At 45.9% G+C, this 22,760-nt stretch overlaps 1 protein-coding gene across 1 annotated transcript in view; it reads right to left on the bottom strand.

Moving 5' to 3' along the window:
• The window catches only part of TMEM120B (transmembrane protein 120B), a 44,796-nt gene extending 32,323 nt beyond the window's left edge, over positions 1 to 12,473 (bottom strand). Inside the window, exon 1 of the mRNA XM_032310560.1 lies at positions 12,241 to 12,473. Coding sequence (XP_032166451.1) covers positions 12,241 to 12,309 — 69 coding nt within the window. The 5' untranslated portion in view covers positions 12,310 to 12,473. The remainder of the gene's footprint in view (positions 1 to 12,240) is intronic.
• Positions 12,474 to 22,760: the final 10,287 nt, after the last annotated feature.

The following is a 22,760-nucleotide window of genomic DNA, read 5'->3' as shown; positions in this document are numbered from 1 at the left end:
AAATGTGTAAGCCTGATGATTCACAGACCTGTACCCCTGGGGCTAATAATACATTATATGTTAATAAATGAATAATAAAATAAAATAAAGAAAAAATAAAAATAAAATTTAAAAAAAATACATATTTGGGGGAAAATGCAGAGAGCTTTTGGGGGGAGTGAGGGGAGATAAGTGACTACATTTTTTTTTTAAATTCTAATCAGTTAACATACAATGTTATATTAGTTTCAGGTGTACAATATAGTGATTCAACCCTTCCATACATCACCCGAAGCTCATCACAAGTGCCCTCCTCAATTGCCATCACCTATTTAACCCATCTCCCCACTCCCCTCTCCTCTGGTAACGATCAGTTTGTTCTCTATAATTAAGTTTGTTTCTTGATTTGCCTCTTTTTTCCCCTTTGCTTGTTTTGTTTCTTAAATTCCACATATGAGTGAAATCACATGGTATTTGTATTTCTCTGACTTATTTCGCTTAGCATAATACCCTCTAGCTCCATCTACGTTGCTCCAAATGGCAAGATTTCATTCTCTTTTATGACTGAATCATATTCCATTATACACACACACACACACACATACACATACATACATACCCCACCTTCTTTATCCATTCATCATTCGATGGACATTTGGGCTGCTTCCGTATCTTGGCTGTTGTGAATAATGTTAGTGTGAACATTTGGGTGTTTAAGTATCTGTTTGGAGTCCCTGCTCTCAGTTCTCCTGGGTATATAACCAGAAGTGGATTGCTACATCAAATAGTAATTCCACATTTAATATTTTTTTTAGGAACCACCATACCATTTTCCACAGCAACTGCACCATTTTACAACAGCTCTCTCTCTCTCTTTTAAAGATTTATTTATTTATTTGACAGACACACAGCGAGAGAGGGAACACAAGCAGGGGGAGTGGGAGAGGGAGAAGCAGGCTTCCCACAGAGCAGAGAGAGTCCAATGCAGGGCTCCATCTCAGGACGCCAGGATCATGACCCGAGCCAAAGGCAGACCCTGAACAAGTAAGCCACCCAGTCCTCCTCAACTGCTGTCTCTTAATGCACTGTCCATGGGGTGGTTCTGAGACCCTGAACAACTAAGCCACCCAGTCCTCCTCAACTGCTGTCTCTTAATGCACTGTCCGTGGGGTGGGGAATACAATTCTTGCCCGCCCTCGGAATCCCTGGCTATCCTCTGCACATGAGCGTGTCTCCAGAAGACCCTCAAACCTGTGTTTTGAAATGCTTCTTCCAGAAGCAGGAAGAGCCACACCGCAGCAATCTAGCCCTGGCTTTCATCCAGTCGGCCTTGAACCTGCAGCCTCAAATGGAATTGGTCACCATATGGAAGCCTTCTATTGTTTCTGCCAGCTAGGCAGCTATTCCCCTTCTGGTTAATGTCTCCACAGTTTCTTTGGAAACCCAGCCCTCCCCATATTCAGTTATTGAAATCTGGCTAGGAATGGGGTTGAACTTGCCCCAGGTTCCAGGGCATGTGATCTGGGCCTGGCCAATCAGAATATCAGCCTCAGGACCCAATTGGCTGATTCAGGGACAGGCATTCAAAACCCACAAATCTTAGATGGGGTGGGGGTGGGGGTAGCTTCTACCAGAACTGCTTAAAAAAAGCGGCTCTTTTTCCACTAGTCTGAAGGAGGAAGAGCTTGTGTGAGCCCAGAGCTAATGGAGCTGTCTTGCTTGAACATGAATCCAAATGACGGGAAAACGGGGCAGAGGGGCAGATGAAGGCTGAGCCCAGGAGGCTCCATTTGAGCCCCTGGATCAACTCCTACCTGCAGCTGGTACGCCTCTGACTTCCCAACTACATCAATAAAGCAATGCTGTTTTATTCTGATTGGTTTTGCCAGTTTGGATTGAATGTCTTTATTTCAAAGGCAAGTGTCAGAATCTAGATTAAAATGCCAAAGCACAGAGTTCTCCTTCTAGGCAAAGTTAGCCACACAAAATAAGAAGAGAAGCCACAAATCTTGGACTCATTATTACCAAACTCTGGCCCTGGGTGCTATCATCCTAAAGACACCAAAAACAAGGACTTGGAGCCTCGTCGAACGAATCCTTCACCAAGCCAGTAACTAAGCAGACACCTAAAAATGTAGATCTTTGAACAATCAAACTGGGTGTTTTTTCTACAAACCAAAAACCTTAGCCATCATTTTTTAACAATTTTGAGGTGTAATTCACATATATTTTTTGTGTAATTCACTCATTTTTTAAAAAAGATTTTATTTATTTATTTGACAGACAGGGATCACAAGCAGGCAGAGAGGCAGGCAGAGAGAGAGGGGGAAGCAGGCTCCCTGCTGAGCAGAGAGCCCGGAAGCGGGGCTGGATCCTAGGACCCCGAGATCATGACCTGAGCCGAAGGCAGGGGCTTTAACTCACTGAGTCACCCAGGTGCCCCTAATTCACTAATTTTATGTGTACAATTCAGTGATGCTTATATATCTGCCAAGTTATGCAACTATTACCACATCATTTTAGGACATTACACCACCCAGTAAGATCCCTCGCGTCTATGACAGCGCTCACTCCTCCCTCTGCTCCTCTCCCTCTGGCCCCTGGCAACCCCTACCCTACCTTCTGTCTCTACAGATTTATCTTTTCTGAATAGTTCACATAAATGGAGTCACACAGTTTGTGTGTGGGGTCTGGCTTCTTTCACTCAGCAAAAACACTCCTGTTTTTGAGGTTTATTCATGTTGTAGCATACACAAGTGTTCCCGCTTTCTGAGAGTTCACGTGATGCCATTTTGCTTTTATGAAAGACCGCCATTAGTAGATCAATGGCTTTTTTTATAGAAGTGAGAATCCTCCTTGGATCTCTTTTGGTTAGCAAAAACAGGTACTAATGGAGGTCTTTCAAAAAAGCAGTGGTGTAACTCGAACTTTCGGGAAGCAGGGGATACTCTTTGCTTTACACCATTCTGGCTTATGAAAGGTTTCCCCGGAAGGTGGTACTTTCGGATAGTAGCGGGGGAAGCATGTATTACTATGTTCTTATGGCTACTTAGCAATAAAAATTTAGTATAGATGCATCACACTTCGTTAATACATTCACCTGTTATCGGGCATTCCAATTATTTCCACTTTTTGGCTATTATAAATAATACTTCCATGAATATGTACAAATCTTTGTGTAGACATATTTTCATTTCTCTTGGGTAGATACCTAGGAATGGAATTGCTGTTCATATGGTAAATGTACATTGAACTTTTAAAGAAAATGACAAACTGCCAAACCACTATTTTAATTTCTAAACTTGGCAGCAGTGAATTGGAACACGGGAAACACCAAACATTGGGAGTCTGCTCTCTGCACACGGTGCAGGGAGTACCAGCTTATTAAATGTGATTGACTCCCACATCAAGTTGCTACCTCTAAAAATAACCCCCAGTGCTAGGGGCACCAAAGTAGACAAGCAGCTGCAAAAGAAAGAAAGAAAAAACTCCATTCGAGAGCACAAAGCAAAGCCCCCAGCCCCTAACTTGTCTAGTTCAAGGCCAAAGAAAAGAAACACACTTGACAGAATATCTAAGGAAGGAGCTTTAAGCAATTTAAAAAGGGGGGGGGGCACCTGGGTGGCTCAGTAGGTTAAGCCTCTGCCTTCAGCTCAGGTCATGATCTCAGAGTCCTGGGATCGAGCCCCGCATCGGGCTCTCTGCTCAGCGGGGAGCCTGCCCCTGCACCCCCCCGACCTCTCTGCCTACTTGTGATCTCTCTCTGTCAAATAAATAAATAAAATCTTTAAAAAAAAAAAAGGATAATTATAAGCACTGCCAGTAAAGAATTAAATGCTAACTTGGGCGCCTGGGTGGCTCAGTGGATTAAGCCGCTGCCTTCGGCTCAGGTCATGATCTCAGTGTCCTGGGATCGAGCCCCGCATCGGGCTCTTTGCTCAGCGAGAGCCTGCTTCTCTCTCTCTCTCTGCCTGACTCTCCTCCTACTTGTGATTTCTCTCTCTGTCAAATAAATAAATAAAATAAAATCTTTAAAAAAAAAAAAAAAAAAAAAAGAATTAAATGCTAACTATATAAATTTAGTTAAAATCTCCAAAAAGAGAAAAAAAAGCATGGCTCACTACTCGACTCTGCAGTAAATAATATCTACATGGTCATAATCACATGTAAATGACGTTGAACCTATAGAACTGCCTTTCTTTTTTCTTTTCTTTTAGTTTTTATTTTAATATTTTATTTATTTGTTTGACAAAGAGAGAGAGAGAGAGATCACAAGTAGGCAGAGAAGCAGGCAGAGAGAGAGAGGGGAGGAAGCAGGCTCCCCGCTGAGCAGAGAGCCCAACGTAGGGCCCGACCCCAGGACCCCGAGATCACGACTCGAGCCGAAGGCAGAGGCTTAACCCACTGAGCCACCCAGGTGCCCCCTTTTTTTTCAGTTTTATTTATTTAAGTAATCCCTGCACCCAACATGGAGCTCGAACTCATGACCCAAGATCAAGAGTCACAGGCTCTTCCAACTGAGCCAGCCAGGCACCCCGGAGCTGTTTTTCTTTATTAGCGTTTTGGTACTGTTGGGTTACTTTTTGGCCTCCTGCTCATTGTATTGTGAAATATTCCATACATACAAAAAAGAAAATCATAAAATTGATAGAAAATAAACATCAGCGCCCATATTCTCACTCTCAGTTTAACAAAAAGAGTTAAAGGCCCCCTACGTATTCTTTTGAGATGGCATTTCTATCCTCTGCCCCCAAAGAGGGGAACCCATTTGCTGGTTATTTCTGTCCCCATGTTCGCCCCAGATCAATTCTTTCCCTCTGCCCGAGGAGGCTGACCCCTATGGACAGCATCTCCTGGATGCCGCTACCCTGCCTCCCACTTGAGATTGGCCCACGGGATGCACAGCAGGAAGACAGAAGCTGGGGTATTTGTTCCTCCTGCCTCCTCTGGTTTGCTGCAGCCTTCAGCCATCGAAGTCCTGCAGCTCTCCTTCCCCAGCAACAAGCTTTAGCCAAACTCTGGTGATGCCCCCCTCCCTCTGCCCTTTTAGGAACAGGACTGGCCCCAGCTCTAGAGGCCTCACCCTTAAACTGCCACACTTCTGTAAATAGTCCCTCCTTTAAACTCCTTTGAGGGGTGCCTGGGTGGCTCAGTCGTTAAGCGTCTGCCTTCGGCTCAAGTCATGATCCCAGAGTCCTGGGATCAAGCCCCACATCAGGCTCCCTGCTTGGTCGGAAGCCTGCTTCTCTGTCTCCCACTCCCCCTGCTTGTATTCCCTCTCTTGCTGGCTCGCTCTCTGTCAAATAAATAAATTTAAAAATCTAAAATTAAACAAAAACAAGAAAACTCCTTTGAGTGAGATCCTTCTGGAAGAGTCATTTGCTTCTCATCAGGGCCCTGCCTGATCTCCACTATACTGAATCTGGCCCATATAAGTCCCTTGTACTCCATAAGCATGTATCAGCAAGCAATACATAGTATCGGTTAGAATGTGTTTAACTTTATCACACATGTCATACTGTGTATACGTCTCTGCAACTTTCCACTCAATGTTGCTCTTCTTTTAAAAAAACATTTATCCAGGTTGACACATGTAGCTCTAGTTTCCTCATTCTGCTCATCATACCTCATTCTAAGAATGCTCAGTGGAATTATCCATTCGGAAGAACATTGGGTTTCCAGTATTTAGCTGTTAAAAACAAGTGTTCTGAAAATTCCTGAACATCTCCACTTGAATATTTAACTTTGCAGATATGTATTACTTCTTTTTCTCTTTTTTTTTTTAAGATTTTATTTATTTATTTGACAGAGAGAGATCACAAGTAGGCAGAGAGGCAGGCAGAGAGAGAGGGGAAAGCAGGCTCCCCGCTGAGCAGAGAGCCCGATGCGGGGCTCAATCCCAGGACCCCAGGATCATGACCTGAGCTGAAGGCAGAGGCTTTAACCCACTGAGCCACCCAGGTGCCCCAGATATGTATTACTTCTAACTAAATATGTAGGATGGATCAAAAGAGAGGGAGAGAGAGAAGCGCTAACATTGGCTCTATGAGCTGGGATGCCGATACCTCCTTTCCTACACAGCTAATTACCATCCTTCTATACCACGCACAGAAGACACAAACAAGCAGGTTTCTGTTGGAGGCTTAGGCAATCTGCGGCCTCTCCTGTTCTCTGAGGCCCCAAGCTCTGCCCCAGTGGGAAGAGGAGGTTAATGACGCCAGGTCTCAGCATGGCTGTGGAACATCTGGAAATGCCTGCTTAACACAACTTGGCTACATCATAAGATCCAGAACCTGAGTCCACATTTACTGCAAGAATTGTCAGCAATGGAATCTCACAGCATTTTCAGACAGAGGTTCGGCCCAGAAGCATCGCAAAGTTGGCGGGCAACCCGGTAGGTTGCAACTGAGGCATGGCCACCAGCAAAATGTGGTGTCTGATAGCTGTGTTTCTATCAGAAGTTTTTTTTTTTTTTAAGATTTTATTTATTTATTTGATAGAGAGAGATCACAAGTAGGTAGAGAGGCAGGCAGAGAGAGAGAGAGGGAAGCAGGCTCCCTGCTGAGCAGAGAGCCCGATATGGGACTCGATCCCAGGACCCTGAGATCGTGACCCGAGCCGAAGGCAGCAGCTTAACCCACTGGGCCACCCAGGCGCCCCATCAGAAGTTTTTGAGAGATTACATTTATATAGTTCTCCTTCCAAGGAATCAAGATCAAATGAAGATTTCTGGATGCTGAGTACACTTCACTAAGACTCATCACCATGAAAACACCACTAAGGACGGCAAGTTGACTTCACCAAAATGGCATCAGTTCTGTATTGGAAAGAACTCTGAGTCATGGGCCAGGATTGATTGGTGATGTCTGTTACAGGAGCGGTAAGTGCAGGTATCAGACAGCAGTGTCAGACATTTGGGAGGCAAGATAACCTAACTCTTCATCCCAGAGTTGTCGCTTCTTAGGTAAGTCATATAAGTTCCTTGAAGTTTCCTCAGCTGTGAAGGGGTCCTGAGATGAGTTTTATGTAACAGGCCATATACTGGTTTATTTTTATAAAATCAGTTTTATTAAGGTACAATGTACATACCAGTCCAACAATTTTCAGGTGTACAACTAAAGGAAGTCTGGCAAATATATACAATTGTGTAAACGCCACCGCAATCAGGACATACAACAAAGGTTCACAAACTGCTGGTTCACCATGCCCTTTGGGTCTCAGTACACTTCCCATAGTCTCCAGGCCAGATGATTGAAAAGTATTTATGTCCTAACAACTTAGTAGCCTTTGGGGGGTGGGGGGAGAAGAATACGCAGAAATGGACAAAAACATTTTTATTTCACTCTGAAATAACCAAAATTATTTACTAATGGAATGTGTGAGGCTATTGGGCTCAGCACAAATTCTCAGACCGTGGAATCAGATTGGACACTGTCACCCTCCTTTCTTTTTTCATACGAATTTTCACACAGTACTTAATTTTTTTTTAAGATTTTATTTATTTATTTGACAAAGATCACAAGTAGGCAGAGACAGAGAGGGGGAAGCAGGCTCCCTGCTGAGCAGAGAGCCCGATGCGGGACTCGATCCCAGGAACCCAAGATCATGACCTGAGCCAAAGGCAGAGGCTTAACCCACTAAGCCACCGAGGCGCCCCATACACCGTACTTGATTTTAATCACAGATCACTAAAAACCTAACTTTACAAAGATATGCCATCATCAGAAAAATGTGACCTAACGTGTAAGCGTGAACTACCCCAAGTTAGCAGTTTAAGCGGTGTAGGACAGATGTCACTGTGTTTCCCTTGAAAACTAAAAATATCCCACGGTGTCCCTGGGAGCTTAATGCAGGTCCTCGGGGGTGCCTTGACACAGTCTGGCAATGACAGACATAAACTACTTCTATGACCCCCCACAAAAGATGCCTGTCCAGCATCCGTCTCTCTTTTCTTACTACCAGTATTTTCATTTTCCTTTATAGGTCTATCTGGATCTCCCTCATTCTTCCTTCATATGGTTTGTGTGGGACTCCTATGGGAATTACCAAGGAAAAGTCGCTCTGTTTTGGCCAGATTTGCTGAGTTGGGAGATGTCAGCCTGTGGTGGCCAGGGCACCTCTTTGCCACAACATGAGAGAGACTGCCTGAGCATAAGGCTGATACAGAAGACACAGACAGGGAGTGCCTGGGTGGCTACTTGGTTATGCGTCCAACCCTTTGCTTCAGTTAGGGTCACGATCTCGGGGTTGTGGGATCGAGCCCCACCTTGGGCTGTACCCTCAGCATGGAGTCTGCTTGTCTCTCTTCCTCTGTTCCTCCACACACTTGCGAATGCACACACATCTCTCTCTAAAATAAAAAAATAAATAAAATCTAAAAAAAAAAAAAAAGAAGAAGAAGAAGAAACAGGGAGACACACACACAGAGACATCATTGGAGCCCCTGGACCTAGCCTGGCCTAAAGCCATTTGTCACTGGACTTCCCAATACATGAGCCAATAAATTCCTTTTTTGGCTTAAAGCCAGCTGAATGGGGTTTCTGTCACTTGCAACTAAGAATCCTGACTAATGTATTATACATATGTGTGTGTGTGTGTGTGTGTGTGTGTGTGTGTGTGTGTATACATATATATATATATTTCAGTGCTTTACTACATATACATTATATATAAAGAGAGAGCACATATAACGTAATGCACGAATGAAATGAGACCCCACAAGTTCAAAAGCTTCTTTGCAGAGCCAAGGGTCTCAAGATACTTTGGGAGCCCACAGTGTGAGGAACCCCCAAAATATCTGACAAACACAGCAGACATGGGTTCAAATTCCAAAAGTCCATGACTTTCAAGTTAGTTAATATCTCTTAGCCTCAGTCTAAAGCAGGGTTGGTCATTTAGATTAAATGGAAGGATCCATGTACCCTACAGTTAGCTCTTACCGTTATTATTGTCAGTCTTTGTTTTGTAGATAAAGAAACTCGAGCTCAGAGTGATGGCTTGGTAAAGGTCAGATATTAGACAGGCACAGGCCTCAGGCCTGAACCCAGGAACTGTGACTCCCTGTCCAGGGGCTTTCCACACAAAGCACTTCTAAAGAAAGAGACCCATAAGGCAATGCAAGATGGAAGAGAAAAGCCTACAAAAGTGTGCCCAGGGCACAGACCTGCCTGAAGCAGTGGTTAAGAGTATAGACCCTGACATTCAACAGCCTGGGTTTGAATCCTGACTCCAGTACTTACAAGACATGTGACTTTAGGTATATGATTTTCCCTCTGTAAAATGGGACAACAGGATCTCTTTCATAAGGTTTTCATAAAATAATACTGACCTTCTTGCTTCTACCCTGTCCCTCTCATGTCTATTGTATACACAGCAGCCAGAGAGATGCCTGTTTCATTGGTAGGAAAAGCCAAAATCTTTACAGTGGCCTACTAGGTCCCTGCATTTCTGTAAGGTCAGATTTAGGGAACAGCCTCTTCGGGCCACCTCCTTCCTGGATGGGGAGGGATGGGGTCAGGTTTCCAGTGATGCAAGTCAGGAAATGCTTATTAAATCACCTGCCACAGTGTCTGTAAGTGACCTTCTGTGGTCACACCACAGGCCACAGGGCCAAACATGTGCTGGTCTCAGACTGATGCTCAATTCACCAGCATGGATGAAACCCCAGCTAGCCAAAACCAAAGTTCCCATAGCCACTTGACCTTGCCCCTGAGTCTAGTGAGGCCCTGGCAGATACAAATCAGTCCAAAGAGAACAGATCTTTTCCTCTAGAAAGTCCCAGAGAGTATGACTTTTGTGGTGAGGGGATTCCAAAGACATTTTGAATCCTCTGTGGTCTGACAATTAGGTTTCCTCTTTCCTCTATTCATTTGAAAAAGGGAAGAAGAGGTGAAACACAGACATTAGCTATGACCCCAAGAAAGAATCAGAGAGATACAAACATGAAACCCACAAATCCCAGATTCAGAGGCACATATAGGAAAATTAAGATACACAGGAACTTTCTGGTAAAAAAAAAAAATTAATCCTTCCTTTTAGTTCCAATTTGTTCACCTGCCGCCCTGTTGTGACCTCCTTGCCCCCCAATAAATGTCTTATATCTGAAAGTCTGTCCAACACATACCCAATGACATATACCCTACTTATTATACACATATCCCAGAAACTTTCATCTCAGGAGTTTAAAGCTCTCATATTTATTATGGGGGATGTGGAAGTGAGAAGAGAGAGTGAGACCTACCAGCACAATGACAGACATCCAAAATAAGCATTCAGACTACTAAGTTCTAATGGCAGCTTTACCTCTCAAGAGCTGTGTGACCCCAGTTGAGTGAATTAGATTCTCAAGTTTTAGTTTCCTCATCTATGAAGATACAGACAATGTCTATGACCTTGACACATGGGGGACTCTGTGGCCTTCCATCCATCACTGTCCTCTGACCCAGGAGTTGTCCACTAAACCCTGAGGCCAGCAGAGTCCCTCCTCCCCCACAGGCCCAGTCCATTCCAGTTCCCCCACTGCTGAAGAACTGAGTAACGGACACCTCAGTTTCCCCACAGTCAGCTGTCCTCCAGCCCTCGCTGTGCACCAGGGGACAAAACCCAGAACTCCCAGTTCCTCTCTGTCTCCCACATACCTGAACCAAGTAAGAACACAACAACAAATCCAATGTCTCCTTTGCGAGCTCTGCCTGCCAAGACTAGCTAGCTAATTGCTGTTGATTGCATTAATTGCATGGCTCTGAAGTGTTAAGACAACTCCTCCTCCTAGTGTAAGGCAGGGCGAGGGGAAGGAATTCAGGAACGAAAGCTCCACACGGTAAAACTCTTCTCCCACTCCCGACCCTAACATCCCTTCCATGGCTTCACAGCTGAACACGACCCAAGAGCCCAGTAGGGCAAAGTGTTAGGAAGCAGCTGAATCTTCTCGACGGGACTGGAGCCAGATGAGTCCCCTGAGAACTGGGTGGGCCCCAAGCCCCAGACCTGAAGGAGAGGGCACCAACCCACACATGCCGCACAGGCCAAGAAAGGCATACCAGTTCTGGATACTTTATTCTCTGCTCATGCCTAAAACAGACCCCTCGCCCCCATCTTCCTGCTCCATCTCTGCAGCAACCCCCTCTTTAAACATCGGGGCCTACTGCCTCAGGTGCAGAAGACCCATCACAGACAATCTCCTCTCCCCTCCTCTGGACCCTGTAAGAGGACAGTCAACTGGAGATGAGAGCTACATGGACAGGGAAAACGTGATGGCTCCAGCCGGGGACAGGAAGAAGTGGGGCAGAGCTGTGCAGTATGGTTTCGGGCAAACAGAGCCCAACTTCAGAGAAAACAGGCACAATCTAGTAGCTGCAGAGGAAAAAGCCCCATCTCCAAAACTGGTCCAGGAGTCCCTCTTGGCCAACCCCAGGGTTTCATGTGTGAGACGTCTCTAGCCACCTGAGTTGGTAGCTGAGACCTGTCTGAACCTCCTTTCAGGGACAGCTTTTCCTGCCAGGACCCCACAGGGGCAATGCCATTTTCTCAAGGGGCCTCTCTTACATCTGCCCTCTCCCTACTCCGTATAAGGTTCTGGGCCAGATGGGTGAGAGCTGAGAGCAGCCTCTATCACGGAGGGAGGCAACGCAGCTGTCAGAAGTGACAGATGCCATCCACAACGCCAAACTCAGCCTGCAGTAGCAGCACAGAGGAGGGCACAGACACCAGAGTCCCAAAGACGCAGAACAGGGGTCTCTAATCCCTGAGCAAAGCCTAGGGGTTCAAGGTGAACGGCTCCCAAGCACATCTCTCAAAATGTAGTTGCAGAAGAGAGCACTGCTCCACCAAAATACAGAAGTTGGGCTGCCAAAAGCAGGTGGACAGGGGTGCGGTTAGGAAAGACCCCTGCGGAGGTGGGGGCTGGGCTGTTCTGAGTCCCAGCACATATACGTCCCCTCAGGCCTCCCCCACATGACACATCTGGAAGTTCCCCTCAGAAGCCACAGACCAACTTTCTGCAGAGAAGGAGGTGCGCGGAGCAAAGAGTCGGTGCGAAGGCGGGGTAATGGGGAGCTTCCACCGGGCGCCCCAAGTGGATGAAGAACTGAAGTGCTGGGAGATAGGAGGGTGCTGGCCCACGCGGACCACCAGCCCCCAGTGCCCAGCCAGGGGCAGCCCTCTGGACCGTGATGGTCCCCACCGCCCCGGCTGGGTTGGCAGGAAGGGGAAGGCACCGCACCGCAGGTAGCAGAGTTACGCGACCAGGTGGCCCGGCCCTACCTGCAATTCCTGAAATTCTCCCTCCAGCTCGTGCCACTCGCGCTCGCAACGCTCCAGCTGGCCGGACATGGTGCGGCGGTGCGAGGCGGCGGCAGCGGCGGCGGCGTCAGCTCCCGCAGCGTGGCGCGGGCGGCCACCAGCACCGGAGCCCGTCCGCCCGCGGGCCGCCTTCGGAGGCACCAGCTGTTCCTGCGCAGCCGGAGCCACGCGCGCACCTGACGTCACAGCCCCCGCCCCAGCGCCCGCCCCACCCCCTCGCCAGGAGGCAGGGCCCCGCGCATGCGCACGTACCTCCCCAGCTCCGCCCCCGCGCGCCCGCGAGCCGGATGCGGGGCGCTGTAGTTCGGCGCGGCTTGGCGGTGTCTGCTGCCGCCCCCTTGAGAATTCTGCGCTTGCAGTCTCTCCTCTGAGGCTGGGGAGCTTGTCCACAAGCTGCATTTGCAGAGCTTATCTTACTTAGATTGTGTTTATTGGGGATGTCTGGAGTCGTAAGGAAGATTCGGAGGAGGTGAAAGCTCACCACCCCTTGGCATTGCCTGACCAGAGTCGAAGCCAACGGCTGGGAATGCTAGAACTGACATTGACCATCCAGCAAGGTCGCCAGGCAGGGCGCGGAAGCTCAAAGAGGGACCCGTCGTCTCCCCTGTCATTACTTAACTGCAACCAAGACTCCTGCCCCCTAAGATTCTGCGTGACTCTCTTGACAGCTGTGTCTGTCGCTCATGTGACACCACTGCCTCCTTTCCCTGCACGGACCTGCAAGATCTAACCCTGCCTAGCTTCGCAGTCACATCTCCTATCTCACTCCCCTGGATCAGTACTTCGCAGACACGGTTTCTTTTTCTCTTCTTACCCTTCAGGAAACATTCCCTCCAAATCTTACGGTTGCCTTTTCCTCATCATTCAATCCTTAGTTCCAACGACACCTGTGTTAATTTCCTGGGGCTGCTGGGGAACCTGCCTGGCTCAGTGGGTAGAGCGTGCAACTCTTGATCAGAGTCCTGAGTTCAAGCTCCGCACTGGACGCGGAGACTACTAAACAAAAAACAAAAGGAAGAGGAGGGAGCAGGGGAGGGGGAAGGGGAGGGGGAAGAGAAGAAAAAACCCTAGGAGTGCCTTAACCACAAACCGCGCTGTTTAAATACCACAAACTGAGTGCCTTAAACAATAGGAGTGTATTCTGTCTCACAATTCTGGAGGCTAGGAGTGTGAAATCAAAGTGTCAGCAAACACAGGCTCCAAGACTGGGTAAAATCTTTCCTTGCTTCTTCCTAGCTTGTGGTGGCCCTCAGTCCTTATCATTCCTTGGCTTGCAGCTTCATCCCTCCAGGCTCTGCCTCTGTTGTTACATGGCCTTCTTCCCTGTGTGCTTGTCTCTGTGTCCTCTCCTTTTATAAGGACACCAATCTTACTGGATTTAAGGGTCCACCCACTCCAGCATGACTTCATCTAAGTTGAACTAATTACATCTGCAAAGACCCTGATTCTAAATAAGGACAACCTTCTGAGATAATGGGTCGTAGAACTTCAACATATCTTTCTAGGGGACACAATTCAAATGGTAACAACACCTCTGAAAAAAAAAGACCTTTCCTGAATACTCAGAGCTTCATGCCTCCTCCCAGTCACTTCTCTGTCACCTGTCTTATTTCCTTCATATAAGTTACCGTTGCTTGAAAGTATTTGTCTCCATACTGGTTGTGTGAATGCCTCCGTGGGTATAGAATCAGCATGAGATCTCAGGGATCTTGTCTATGTCTTGGTCATCATTGTATTCCCGGAGCTTGGCACAAAGTAAGTCCTTAATATTTGTTGAAGGAATAAATATAAAAGACCATCTAGGGCAAAGGTTCTCAACTTTTGGGGTTCATAAGCCACTCTAAAAACTCTGAATGGGGAATATACACATAAGCACACAGAGAAACATTCAGAAGTCTTTTTTTTTTTTTTTTAAAGATTTTATTTATTTGACACAGAGCTCACAAGCAGGCAGAGAGGCAGGCAGAGAGAGAGGGGGAAGCAGGCTCGCCGCCAAGCAGAGAGCCTGATTCGGGGCTCGATCCCAGGACCCTGAGATCATGACCTGAGCCGAAGGCAGAGGCTTTAACCCACTGAGAACCCCGACATTCAGAAGTCTTATCTGATGCCTGAAGAAAAGCATGACTTACTCAAGATTTCCAGTTAATTAATGACCGACTTTGAATTATGACTGTCATCCCTGGAGGTTGGAACTTCAACATATCTTTGGGAGGTATGCCTAGGTAGCTTGGTCAGTTAAGCATCTGGGTTGTGGTCCCAGGGTCCTGGGATAGAGCCCCATGTCCAGCTCACTGCTCAGCAGGGAGCCTGCTTTTCCCTCTCCCTCTGTCTGCCACTCTGCCAGCCTGTGCTCTCTCTCTCTGCAAGTAAATAAATAAAATCTTTAAATATATATATATATGTATATATATATATATATATATACATATATATATATATCTTTGGGAGACACAGTTCAAGTCCTAACAATACCTTTCAATAAAAGTGAATTTTCATGCCTCGTTATTGCAGGTCGGATGCCAGGCATTGTGCATTTTACCTTGTTGATTCATTCCCTTCCTCTACCCCTTTTTCTTCTCTTCCTCCCGTCTTCCCTCCCTCTCCTTCTTTTGTATTTCGGTTTCCCTAAAAATATCCTTAAGCTTTACATTAGACGCAGTTACTTGGAAACCATTTTATCCTTTCCGATCTTGCTTTTAGCATTTATCTGGGACTAAAACAGGGCTCAGTCGAGAGCTGATTTTTTTTTCCCCCACTACGTGAGGCAAGATCAGTACACCATGAAGTTTTCCATTCTGGCTGTTGGGATGAGGCACTATTCCCGGGCCAGTGTGAGGGCTATACACTCTTATTTCTAATCATTGTAGGTGGTTTCTTCCTTGGCCTCAGGTGGCTGTCCTGGCGTACATGCTGACCAGTGCTCCGCCGACTGCTGGAGGGGGTTTGGTGGGCCCCTGGGGTCTCTGTGTGCAGCTGTTTCCTCGTTTAAGTTCTAACTTCCTTGTACCCCCCGGCTCTCAGCTCTATCTTCTCAACTCTGGGGGTCTCCCAGGCTTCACCTGGGATTCCCCGCCCTGCATCATCACCTAGAAACTCTCAAGACAATAAATGGGACAATGGTAGAGTAATTCCTACAATTTGTTTCCTGTTTCTCAGTGATCCCGTCCTCTGTTGACTGATGTCCAGTGTCTTGAATGAAAAACATAATTTCATGTGTTTTTCCCCATTTTGTGGTTGTTTCAGATGAGAAGGTAAGTCTGGTCCATGTTACTGTTTCTTGGCCAGAAGCAGAAGTCAACATAATGCATTTGGGATCCGTGTGATCAATAGTTCATTTCTTTTTTTTCTTCTGCTGAGTATATCTCATTGTGTGATCAATTTGCTTCTCCATTCTTTATCCATTCACCGGTTGAGGGAACTTTGGGTTGTTTCCAATTTGAGCTGATTATGAATAAAGCCACTATAAACATTTATGTAAGTCTTTTAATTACGAAAAGGACAATTTCACATAAATAAATAAAATCTTAAAAAATAAAAAAAATCCAAACTTTCTTTTTTTTGGGGGGGGGATTTATTTATTTATTTATTTGACAGAGAGAGAGATCACAAGTAGGCAGAGAGGCAGGCAGAGAGAGGGGGGGAAGCAGGTTCCCTGCAGAGCAGAGAGCTCGATGCGGGGCTCGATCCCAGGACCCTGAGACTATGACCTGAGCTGAAGGCAGAGGCTCAACCCACTGAGCCACCCAGGCGCCCCTAAACTTTCATTTTTTTTTTTTAAGTAATCTCTACACCCAACTTGGGGCTTGAATGTCACAACCCCATGATCAAGAGTTGCAGGCTCTACTAGCTGAGCCAGCCAGGCACACTTAAAGTCCAAACTTCCACTGTCTTTTGAAAAATGAGAGGATCTGATCACACTAGGCTCACATCTCTCTCTGCGTGGCAATGGGCTGGAACAGAGTAAAATGGGCTTGCCACTTGCCCCAGTCCCCACCATGCTCAACTGTCTTGCCCCAGACCACACTTCATGTATTTATGGGAACTGTAGTCCTTGGAGCCCCCTGAATTTGAGACTCCTGATAGAGTATGTCATGAAGATTACAAAACCAGATGGACCACTTATATGGTGAAAAAAAACAGAAGTGGGCTTACTTAATTGGGGTTAGTGGAATCAAAAAGGGAACACGGGGCCTTGAAGGATGAGTAAAGTGGCACCAGTGGAGGATTTGGGAAGATGTCCCTCCACCTTTGCTGGCAGCCACTCAATCCAAGCAAGTCCATCTGCCCCAGGCCGCCTGTGTTGGGAGAAGCTGGGCCTGCCCCCCAGGGAGATCTGGGCAGGTGCACCTTATCTGCAGGCTGGCCAGCAGTCAGGCTGCAAATCTAAGGGACTGTTCTCCCTGTGGGATCAGGACTTGGTATGCATTATGCACCAGCCCTTTTGTAGATGGCAGGGGCTGGCCACCCCAATCTGCACAGCCACTCGGGGGTGCCAAAAGTCTCAGTTCATACCTGGCTGCTGTCACCCTGTCCCAGTTCCTGCCCAAAGTGTGTTCAGACTCTGTTGTCAGCTCCCTGGGGCCGGATCTGGCTCTGCTTAAGAACTTTGATCACTCGGGGTGAGAAAATATGTTATCCTCCTCACCCCCTGCCCATCCCACCAGGGGGGGTCTGTTCTCTTTAAGGCACTCTATTTAGGAACCTGGTAGCCTGAGACTTTGTACACCAGCTGGGAAGAGTCATAAAAGTAGCAAACACATAGTGGTCACTATGTGCCTAGTGCTCTTCCTAGATACTTCATGTATACACATCCGTGCTCTAAGTCTTCAAGTGCCTTGAGGAAGGACCTCTATTCTCTGTTTGACAGGTGAATATTTTAAGGCCTAGTTTCTTCAGCTTTTAATGTGATCAAGAACTACCTTCTGAAGATCTGGGGCGCCTGGGTGGCTCAGTGGGTTAAAGTCTCTGCCTTCGGCTCATGATCCCAGCGTCTTGGGATAGAGCCCCGCATTGGGCTCTCTGCTCAGCGGGGAGCCTTCTCTCCCCGCTACCCCCACCACCTGCCTCTCTGCCTACTTGCAATCTCTGTCAAATAAATAAATAAAATCTTTAAAAAAAAAAAAAAAAAAAAGGAAAGAAAAGAAGAGAAACTACCTTCTGAAGATCTTGTTAAATGCAGATTCCGGGGACGCCTGGGTGGCTCAGTTGGTTAAGCAGCTGCCTTCGGCTCAGGTCATGATCCCAGAGTCCTGGGATGGAGTCCCACATCGGGCTCCTTGCTCAGCAGGGAGCCTGCTTCTCCCTCTGCCTCTGCCTGCCATTCTGTCTGCCTGTGCTCGCTCTCTCCCCCACTCCCTCTGATAAATAAATAAATAAATAAATAAATGCAGATTCTGATTCAGTAGGTGCTAGGAAGAGCCAGTGATCCTGTAATTCTACAAGCTCCCAGCCAACATCATTGGTCAGAGCACCACATTTTAAATAGCGAGAGTCCAAGTTGCGGAGAGGTGAAGTAACGTATCCAAGATGATCCAGCTACCGATAGCTGTGTTATTTATCCATTACAGGATGCCAAGAGCTAATTCTAAAAAAAGAGCATCTGTCCAAGGAGAACTGAAAATTCCAGGGACTTTTCCTTCATCTGCTTCCCACAAATGCCCTTGCTCAAAATAGTCCCCAAAGATTTTAACAAGCAATTTGGGCAAAGATGTTTATAGCAGCACTTTTTAGATCAGCCACGCATTGGAAACGTCCCAAATGCCCCACAACAGGCAAACGATGAAGGAAGCTGTAGTCTATTTCATATAATACTATACGGCTGTTAAAATGATCACTATGGGAGCTAAATGGATGCCTCTAAACAGGTATATTAAATCGTGTTAAGTAAAAAAGTAGAGTCCAAAATACTGTGTATAGGGGTGCCTGGGTGGCTCAGTTGGTTAAGCATCTGCCTACAGCTCAGGTCATGATCCCAGGCTCCTGGGATCTGGTCCTGCAATGAGCTTCTTGCTCAGCGGGGAGCCTGCTGCTCCCCCTGCTTGTGCTCTCTTGCTCTAACAAATAAATAAAATCTTAAAATATATATATGTTGTGTACATACTGATTAAAGGTACATGATCATTCCTGCAACCTGAAAAAAAGATTGGGTGAATTTAGTATAACAGAAGTAGTCCATCATGTAAATTGAATGAATTTCTTTTTTCTGAAATGTTTTTCAGGTGTTTGATAGAAATTATAAGCCCCTATCTTTCTGTTCGTGGCTTTTTTTTTTTTTTTAAAGTTTTATTTATTTAAATAATCTCTACCCCCAACCTGGGGCTTGAATTTGCAACCCCAAAATTAAGAGTTGTGCTTTGCTCTTCCAACTGAGCCAGCCAGGCACCCCAGTTCACATATAATGTAAACAGCAAGCATTATTTGTTTTTTTTAAAGATTTTATTTATTTATTTGACAGACAGAGATCACAAGTAGGCAGAGAAGCAGGCACAGAGGAGGAAGCAGGCTCCCTGCTGAGCAGAGAGCCCGATGTGGGGCTCGATCCCAGGACCCTGGGACCATGACCTGAGCTGAAGGCCGAGGCTTTAACCCACTGAGCCACCCAGGTACCCCAAGCATTATTATTAAATTTCATTTATTTAGTGTTTACTCTTCAGGTATCAAAATGCCCTTTCTGTCCTTGCTCAGTTATTTACACTACTGGACATACCTGGGGCTACAAGTCCTTGCTGGAAGGGCATGGGATTTCTTTGGCCCAGCAAAACCCATGTTTAAATCCCAGCCCTTCCACTTGCCAGACGTATGACCTTGAGTCCATAATTCGCCTTCTCTATAAACAGGGTTACCATCAGTAGTATTGTTGTGAGGATTAATCCACTAATGTAGATAAAATGCCAAAACTATGTAAGTACTGGAAAGCACTGACGATGTATTTGGATTTAAAAAAATTTTGTTTTATTTTGGGATACTTTTACATTTACAAAGCTGCAAAGAGAGTACAGAGTATTCCTCCGTACTCTTCACTCAGTTTTCCCTCATGCGGACAATTTACGTAACCATGACACCTTTATCAAAACCAAGAAATCTGGTGCTGGGTGGCTCAGTCGTTAAGCATCTGCCTTCGGTTCAGGTCATGATCTCAGGGTCGGGGGATCGAGTCCCGCATCAGAATCCCCACTTAGCGGGGAGTCTGCTTCTCTCTCTGCCCCTCTGGCCCCCAGCATGTGCTCTCGCTCTCTCTCAAAAATAAATAAAATCTTGGGGCGCCTGGGTGGCTCAGTGGGTTAAAGCCTCTGCCTTCGGCTCAGGTCATGATCTCAGGGTCCTGGGATCGAGTCCCGCATCGGGCTCTCTGCTCAGCAGGGAGCCTGCTTCCTCCTCTCTCTCTGCCTGCCTCTCGGCCTGCTTGTCATCTCTCTCTGTCAAATAAATAAATAAAAGAAAAGAAAATAAAACTCCCTCTTTAAATAAATAAAATCTTAAAATTAGAAAAAAAAAAAACACTAGAAATTAACACAGGCATGATACTATAAACAAAACTCCAGACTTTACTCAGATTTTTCGTTTTTCCATTGACATCCTTTTTCTTTTCTTTTTTTTTTTTTTTAGATTTTATTTATTTATTTGACAGAGAGAGATCACAAGTAGGCAGAGAAGCAGGCAGAGAGAGGGAGAGGAGGAAGCAGACTCCCTGCCGAGCAGAGAGCCCGATGCGGGACTCGATCCCAGGACCCTGAGACCATGACCTGAGCCGAAGGCAGCGGCCTAACCCACTGAGCCACCCAGGCGCCCGACATCCTTTTTCTGTTCCAGAATTCAGCCTGATGTGGCATTTAGGGTTCCTGTCTTTAATAGTCTCCTCTGCTCTGTGATAGTACTCAGTGTTTCTTTGGTTTTTATGACCGTTACAGTTTTGAAGGGTAATATATATTGTTGTTGTTCTTGTTGCTATTTTAAGTAAACTCTATGCCCAACATGGGGCTCAAACTCATGACCCCTGAGTTCAAGAGGCTCACGCCCTACTGACTGAGCCAGCCAGCCCCTATACATAATATATAATAGTATATTTTAATAGTTTGTTTTATAATAATTTTATATTTAACATTATATTGCAATATATAATTTAAAAATATATATTACACACAAGAATTTTTATAATTAATATTTTAATATTAATATTTAATATAATAGTATATTTTAATAATCATTTTATTGAGATATTGTGATGGCTGATTTCATATGTCAACTTGACTAGGCCACACAATGCCCAGATGTCTGGCTAAATGTTACTCTTGGTGTGTCTGTGACAGTGTTTCTGGAAGAGATTATTTGAATTGGTAGACTGAGTAAATCAGATTGTCTTCCCCAGTGTGGTGGGGGTGGCCCATCCAGTCAGTTGAGGGTCTGAATAGAACAAAAAGGTGGAGAGAGAATTCTCCCTCTCTCGCTCTGACTGACCGCTTTAGCTGGGACACCAGTCTTCTCTGGCCCTCAGGAGGGGATTCGCAGCATCAACTCTCCCGGGGTCTTCTCTTTTTATTAAATAAAGCTTTATTTTTTAATTTACATATTTTTAAAGATTTTATTTATTAGACAGAGAGAGGGAACACAAGCAGGGGGAGTGGGAGAGGGAGAAACAAGCTTCCCTCTGAGCAGGGAACCAGACTTGGGGCTCGATCTCACCACCCTGAGATCATGACCTGAGCCAATGTTAGACACTTAACTGACCGAGCCACCCGGGTGCCCCTGTGTTTAACATTTTGAGCCACTGTCGAACTGTTTTCCAAAGTAGCCACACCGTTTCACACCCTCGCTAGCAATGCACGAAGGCTCCAATTTCTCCACATCCCTGTCAACGCTGGTTATTGTCTGTTTATCATTTTAGCCATCCTTACAGTTCTGTGTGGAGTCTATCTCATTGTGGTTTTAATTTTGTGTTTTCCTAACCGCTAAAAATGTTGAGTGTCTTGTCATGTGTTTATTGACCCTTCATATATCTTCTTTTGGAGAAATGTCTATTCTAATCCTTTGCTCATTTTTAAATGGGGTTATTCCCCCCCCTTTTTTAAGATTTTATTTATTTATTTGAAAGAGAGAATGAGAGAGAGAGCGCACACACATGAGAGGGGAGAGGGACAGAGGGAGAAGCCGGCTTCCCACTGAGCAGGGAGTGGAATGTGGACTGGATCCCCAGGACTCCAGGACCCTGACCTGAGCTGAAAGTAGTTGCTTAACCAACTGACCCACCCAGGCGCCCAGGGCTATTTCTCTTCTTTACTGTTGAGTTGTAAGGGTTCTTTATATATACTGGATACAAGTCCCTTATCACATACACAATTGCAAATATTTTCTCCCTTTCTGTAAATTGATTACACATACATATGAAGTTTTTTTTAAGATTTTGCTTATTTATTTGACAGAGAGCGATCACAAGTAGGTAGAGAGGCAGGCAGAGAGAGGGGGAAGCAGGCTCCCTGCCAAGCAGAGAGCCCGATGTGGGACTCAATTCCAGGACCCTGAGATCATGACCTGAGCAGAAGGCAGAGGCTTAACCCACTGAGCCACGCAGGTGCCCCAAAATCTTTTTTTTTTAAATATTTTATTTTATTTTATTTGACAGAGAGAGATCACAGGTAGGTAGAGAGGCTGGCAGAGAGAGAGAGAGGGAAGCAGGCTCCCTGCTGAGCAGAGAGCCTGACGCGGGACTCGATCCCAGGACTCCGAGATCATGACCCGAGCCGAAGGCAGTGGCCCAACCCACTGAGCCACCCAGGCGCCCCCCCCCAAATCTTTTAACTTATTTAACAATCTCCAACTTAAGGAAAAGCGGCAAGTACAGTACAAAGAACGGATTTTTCAGACCCATTTGGCTGATGTGCTTTGCCCCATCACCCCTGAATATTTTAGTGAGCACTTCCTACAATCAAGAACATTTTCCTAATCAGCCAAAGCACAATCATCGAAATTAAGACTAATATATCACTACCCTCTAATCCTCAGATCCATCCAAGTTTTCCAATGTGCCAACAGTGCTCTTTAGAGCAAGATCCAAGTACTCGCTACGTTTGGCTGCCACACCTCTGGAAGTCTGCTTTCATATGGGACACTCCCTCCATATTTCTTTGTCTTTCTTATCTTGGTATTTCTGAAGAGGACAGGACCGTTATTTTGTAGAACTGTCCTCAGTTAGGGCTTGCCTAATACATCCTCGTGATTAGACTAAGGTTGGGTATCCTTGTTTAGGACCACCACAGAAGTGATGCTGTGTTCTCATGGCAGCTCATCAGGGGGTCTGAAAACTTCACTGAGTTCCACGAGAGATGATGTTCATTTCACTTAATGTTTCCCCAGCTTCTCTACTGTAAAGTTACTCTCTTTCCTTAACTGACTTTTGTGTCCTTGCAATAGGTCCCCACAATGAGTCCTTCCTTGGTTTTTGACACAAGATGTTCCAGTGGTGCCTGGCTGGCTCAGCTGGTACAGCA

Source organism: Mustela erminea, chromosome 13 (assembly GCF_009829155.1).
Source record: "Mustela erminea isolate mMusErm1 chromosome 13, mMusErm1.Pri, whole genome shotgun sequence".
NCBI lineage: Eukaryota > Metazoa > Chordata > Mammalia > Carnivora > Mustelidae > Mustela > Mustela erminea.
The sequence above is the reverse complement of the archived record's forward strand: the minus strand, read 5'-3'. Positions and strand labels throughout refer to the sequence as shown.